The sequence below is a fragment of the Triticum dicoccoides genome, chromosome 2A (genome assembly GCF_002162155.2).
Source record: "Triticum dicoccoides isolate Atlit2015 ecotype Zavitan chromosome 2A, WEW_v2.0, whole genome shotgun sequence".
Taxonomy (NCBI): domain Eukaryota; kingdom Viridiplantae; phylum Streptophyta; class Magnoliopsida; order Poales; family Poaceae; genus Triticum; species Triticum dicoccoides.
Genome location: NC_041382.1, coordinates 35,144,216 through 35,150,433, shown reverse-complemented (window position 1 = coordinate 35,150,433; position 6,218 = coordinate 35,144,216). Strand labels below are relative to the sequence as shown.

Below are 6,218 nucleotides of genomic sequence, written 5' to 3'. Positions count from 1 at the left end.
GTGGGTGGCGGCGGCGGCGGCGGGTGGTTGGGACGATGGGGCGTCGACGGGGCGAGGGGAGGTGGGGCAAGGGGGCGGCGAGGGGAGGGGGGCGACGGGGCGAGGGAAGGGGGGGCGAAGGGGCGAGGGGAGGTGGAGCTCGGCATTACTAACAATTTTTTTTCAAAACAACTAATGGCGCACTCTGTGGCTGGTGCGCCATTACTAGTTAGAAATACTAATGGCGCACTTTGCCTGGATGCGCCATTATTATGTTTGGAAAAATGAAAAAAAAATGTTCCTAGTGGCGCACCTTGTGTCTGGTGCGCCATTAATGTCTTCCACACTAATGGCGCATCACCACATGGTGCGTCATTAGTATATAGTAGTGACGCACCACTTCTTTGGTGCGCCATTAGTGTTAATTTCATCTATAGCTTTTTTTCTAGTAGTGTGTCTCAGTCGATGCTATACTCGTGACATCTTACATTGAGATCCGTGCACCTTTTCTTTGCAGTTATTTCTCTTTTCTTTATTATATGTTATGGGTTAAGTCTCAGTCAATTGAGATCTAACCACACCCAAACCCAATACTCACGCACTTGAATAAAATTTTCAACATGTGGAAATAGCTATTTTTGAGGAATTTAGAAGAGACATTTTCGCGCAAAGCCCAAATCCAAATTTACGTTTACGGAAGAATCAACCGTTGGTTGGACGGTTGTACCGAAACTCATGGGTGATTCCATCAACACCGATGCTCCACGGCTCCAGTTACTCCCTCCGTTCCCAAATAATTGTCTTTCTAGAGATTTCAACAAGTAACTACATACGGAGCAAAATGAGTGAATCTACACTCTAAAACATGTCTACATACATTCGTATATTGTAGTCCATTTGAGATGGCTACATACATGTCTACTCTAAAACATGTCTACATTTGTATGTTTTAGAGTGTAGATTCACTCATTTTACTCCGTATGTAGTCACTTGTTGAAATCTCTAGAAAGGAACGGAGGGAGTAGTTTACAGTAGACGTTGCGTGAATGCGGACGCATGGGGTATGCTAGTGTGGGTTGAGAAGAAACCGTGGATCGGTGGATCCATCCAACAGCAGTCCGTTTGGAGTACTCCTACCGTCTTTCCAGTTATGAACAACAAAGTACCACTCACACTACTCCCCGAAACGGACATGCACTTTACAGCCATTCTGATGTCGATCCAACACCAGATGTACCACAGAGCACCAATAGGATACTACTGCTTCTAACTCACGCTGCATGCCGTGGATGTACGCGCGCGCAAGTGCATGCCGCGAGACACGGTGCCTGCGTCTGCGTGTGGTGCCTACCAAGTCCATCACCGTATTAACTTCGCCATCTGAAATTTCGGCGAGTTAGCCGGCCTCTCCTTGTCACGCATCACTTCGCCGCCCACCACCACCCGTGGAGCTTCGAGCATGCATGCAGCCAGATCATCGATCGAGCTGTATCGATCAATGCCGAGGCCTATATAAGCCATGCGTCGCCTGTTCCATTCATCCATCCACCCATCGATCAGCTACTTCACAGGCAAGCGAGTGGTAGAGGTTCAGACATGGCAGCTCCGAGAGCGCTCGTCCTCGGCCTCCTGCTGGCGATCGCCGTCGCCAACGCTGAGGCGGCGTCCGTCGTCGTCGGTCTGGCCAAGTGCGCCGACTGCACCAGGAAGAACATCAAGGCCGAGGAAGCTTTCAAAGGTAAGCTAGCTTGAAGCTCAGTGGTAGTAGTACTATATAAATGTCAATGCATAGACGATGGAGACCAGCTCATGGTTGTCCTACTCCTATTGCCATCAACGTACCTCAGGTCTCCAGGTGGCGATCAAGTGTAAGAATCTCCACGGCGACTATGAGAGCAAGGCGGTGGGCGGCCTCGACGGCACCGGAGCCTTCAGCGTTCCCCTGGCCGCCGACCTCCACGGCGCCGACTGCGTCGCGCAGCTCCACAGCACCACCTCCAACGCACCGTGTTCCAGCCAGGAGCCATCTAAGATCGTGCCGGTGTCTGAGGGCACCACCACCTTTGGTGTGGTCGCCGGCGCCAAGACGGACGCGGCGGCATTGCCAGAGTGCGCGTCGGCGACCCTATGCGGGCCGATCAAGAAGCACATCATCGAGCACTTCCACCACAAGAAGCTTGTGCCGCCGAAGCCGGAGCCCAAGCCCCAGCCCCACCCTGACTACCACCCCGTGCCCAAGCCGGAGCCCAAGCCGCAGCCCCACCCCGACTACCACCCCGTCCCTCCCACGCCCACCTATGGCGGCGGCGGTGGTGGATACCACGGACACCACTGACTTCGATCTGCCACCGTCCGGCCTAGCAGTGAAATTTCATAGCTTGTTGCTGTCAGTGAGTGAGCGACGTTGCTATTTATGTCACGGGTTAGCTTGATCTTCTATCATTCAGAATAACAGTTGTGAGGGATAAGTATGTGTGTCAGGCAAATGTACGGGTGATGGGTCAGTTTTTTTACAAGGTTTGTAATATCGGTGTGATTTTTTGTAATGAGAGGTTCCTATATACTCCATCCGTTTCAAATTACTCGTCGCAAAAATGGATGTATCTAGAACTAAAATACATTTAGATACATCCATACCTGTGACAAGTAATTCGGAACGGAGGGAGTATGAATCAACCAAGTACGCTCATTTTCCCCAGCGATCACCAAACGGACGCCGCCAATTGCCCGCGGACATCCGGCCTGTCCGATGTCATCCAATCATGTCCTTCAAATTTGCTCCCTAAGTACTCGTCCGACATTCTCTCTTTGTCAAATTTTCCTTTTTTTCAGAGCAAAAGTTTAAGGAGAGCCGACCTTGAATTAATAAAGTCATTAACCAATTAGTAATTACATCGAGCACACTTACAACAAGCAAGAAAATAAGATGGCGGATACACAGTGCTTATGACACAGATAACAACATTCTGAAGACAAAAAAGAAACACTGGTAGCATCGTCAAAGCAATCATCCATGAGCACGACAACACACCAAAGGAACAACGCTAGATCAGGGCGAGGCTCAACCGCACTTGGGGTCAGAACTTGGCCTCAATAACCACATAATTTTCTGTACTTTATCATGGTTGCTTGCCCTTTTGCTTGATTTCATCAAGATCTTGTGATATTTTGAGCACTAAATGTAAAACATCAATTTTTGGTTTGGAAAATATGCTGATTAGACATAATTAAGACTTTCTATACGATGAGACCAGAAGGTGGGAGGAAAACTAGCCGCGTCCAGCTATCTAGGAGAGAAGACGACGCACAGTGCGAGCGCGACTGCTCATACCAGCGATCGTACTGCACGGTGCCACCTCTCCCTGGTGGAGTACTTCCACCCCGTGCAATCGGATCTCAGACGTGACCAACATAGAGATCACTGACCACATAATAGAAGCAGAAAACCTCATCTCCAAAAGGAATCCGAAGTGCGAATCAGCAAAAGGGCACCACCTCGCCAAAGCTTCGACCACCGAGGCCACAACATCAACCATCATCATCAACAACATCATCCACATACTTGACATTGAATATCCCTCATTCATCTTCTTGTAATCCCAAACCCTGGTCTAAATTTATACATGTGTTACATTAACAATTCATCTTCCATTGCCATGGACACCTCGACGATGTCTTGTGCCTCTATGTCAGAGTAATTCACCAGTTCTTGTGGACACATGGGAGCACTAGCATTTATATGATCCTAATGACGATAATATATACAATCTTTATTATATAATTGTGTTAATGTTCTTCATGATATTGTGCGAACACCGATTGCACAATATTTAGCCCATCGGGACTTGACGGATATTATTATCTTTGTGATGTGGGGTTAGAGGTACAACAATGACGAAAACTATCTTTCTCCTTACTGAATCATTGGTAAGGGAACAACGGAGACTCGTGTGTTTTATTCCACATTGTTGAAGAGACCCTCAATCACCATTGTACTTTGCCGATATGCATTGGAGTGACAGTGATGGTGTGCATGATACATAACTGCGGTAATATGCACGTATCTTTTTATTGGCTCTCCCCACACAATACATATATAACATGGATCACGTATTTGAACCAAAGGTTGTGCTTCTACACAATTAAGTATAATAAATATAAGTGGTGAATACAGACTCCATAGAACGCCTTTTAGCCCTACTGGAGTTTTTATCATTATCATTACTCTCTTATTTTTGTGCACTTTAATTCTTGCTTTCGCACACACACACACACACACACACACACACACACACACACACCACACACACACACACACGCGCGCGCGCGCGCACACACACACACACACGCACACGCACACACACGCGCGCGCACACACACACACAAAATAACTTGCAAGCAAATTCAGATAATCCCCCATAAGGGGTAAAATACCATTTGCTCACCTCTTTGTGGGATCAATACTCTTACTTAAAAAAAAACTACAATTAAACTCTATGCATTTGCATGACATCACCTTGCCTGACGCGCTTTGTGTTTCGTGAACGAGCTGGACTATGACCTATGTCACATGTGTGTCACTCCTCTTGTCGTGCGTGACATGATTGAAAACATTATTTTGCACTAGTAGAAGATGAAACCGAACATTTGTAGACTCTTCATCTCCGACTCGTTAGAGCCTATTAGAGGTTGCTCCTCTGCCAATACATGATGCCACATAGAAATGTACATGAGACCATCCTTCAGTTCCAGATCTTTGCGCCACGCATCTTTCCCATTCCACTTCCATGCACCATGATGTGGAACAACAGGACTCCGGTACCCCATCTATTGTGATCATGTATAAGAGAGAGGAGATCATGATCTTTGGGGAGAGCTCTCGTGCGACCGACATTGCGGCATACAACGGATACTACTTCCCCAACACGACTCCCCATCCCCCCACGCCATGTCAACCGTCGGCGATGCACTGACTGCGAACGCTTCTTCATCTGCCACGTCATACATTATTTCCCCTTACCATTAAGGATTACTTCCGGTTCCTTACTACATTAGCATTTGATCTGGACATGCCATGTTTACCATTCCCGTTGAATAGCATTTCTGTTTTGCTTACTAACTTCTCTTGTTCGAGCGAACCAATCTATGGTCGGATGGTTATGAGGATAGTGATATACAAATCTCACCAAAGTTCAAGTCCTAGACTTAACATTGGTGCTCGCATTTTTCTGATTTTATTTTAGGCCTTCTGACGATGTGTGTTCAGTGGGAGGAGACGTTCCCGTTGACTACGATGGCGTCAAACTCAAGATGATGTGCCGGCTCAATCTCTCGTAGGTGCTTATAGGGATAGAGTGTGCGTCTGTGCGTTTATAAGAGTGAGTGTATATGCGTATGTATGAGCGTCTGTGTCTATACCGTGTTAAAAAAAACTTCTCTTGTTCGAATATCATGTAAACTATGTTGATCATCTTCTATCTGTTTTTTCTTTTATCAAACATAATTAGAAACTGCTCATATGTAACACATTCTACCCCTTACTCCCTCTATCTAGGTGTACAAGTCATCTTAGGCTGAACATAGTGGTGGTATCTTAGTATCATGCACTTGGGAATAGCCCGAGAATTAAAGAAGAGAGAGAGAGTTAGTAACACAGGTAGATACTGTATCATATTAATGATATGCTATTTTGTGTTATGCATGAAATAAATAAGATCATTTATGATACTATGCACTATGAAGGTAGTACTACCTTCGTTTCAGTTTACAAGTCCTACGCGTATACCTAGGTTGCCAATTTTATCACCTTAATATAAACTATATAACATAAAAATTATACGGTTTGAAAATAAAACATCTAAAGTTTATATTGGTATATTTTTTGTAATATATGACTTGTATTAGGTTGGCCAAATTGACGACCTAGGGGCACACGCACGCCCTGTAAACTGAGAGAGAGGTAGTATCATACATGCATGATACTAGTATATGATGCTCCCCACTATAAATAGCCTTATGAAAACCAAATAATCCCAAAACACTTAGGCGTGGTGCATTAACTCTCATCTCGTTTCTTGTTTCTTGACATAAATAAAAGAAAGGAACCAACCAATAAGAGATGTGGGGTGTGTATGCTTTCAATGACTCGAGACTACCAAACACGACATGCAATGGTAAGTTCATTGCATGCAATGTTATTAATCACTGGTAGAAAAAGGGCCTATAGTCCCGGTTCGTAA

The 6,218-nt window shown here is 45.7% G+C and overlaps 1 protein-coding gene across 1 annotated transcript; it reads left to right on the top strand.

Annotated features, from left to right (window-relative positions):
* Positions 1-1,507: 1,507 nt before the first annotated feature.
* LOC119352986 (proline-rich protein 4-like) lies at positions 1,508-2,561 on the top strand. The gene is made up of 2 exons (XM_037619569.1): positions 1,508-1,717; positions 1,827-2,561. The coding sequence occupies exons 1-2, from the start codon at positions 1,576-1,578 to the stop codon at positions 2,312-2,314; spliced, it is 630 nt and encodes a 209-aa protein (XP_037475466.1). The 5' UTR covers positions 1,508-1,575; the 3' UTR covers positions 2,315-2,561.
* The last annotated feature ends 3,657 nt before the right edge of the window (positions 2,562-6,218 follow it).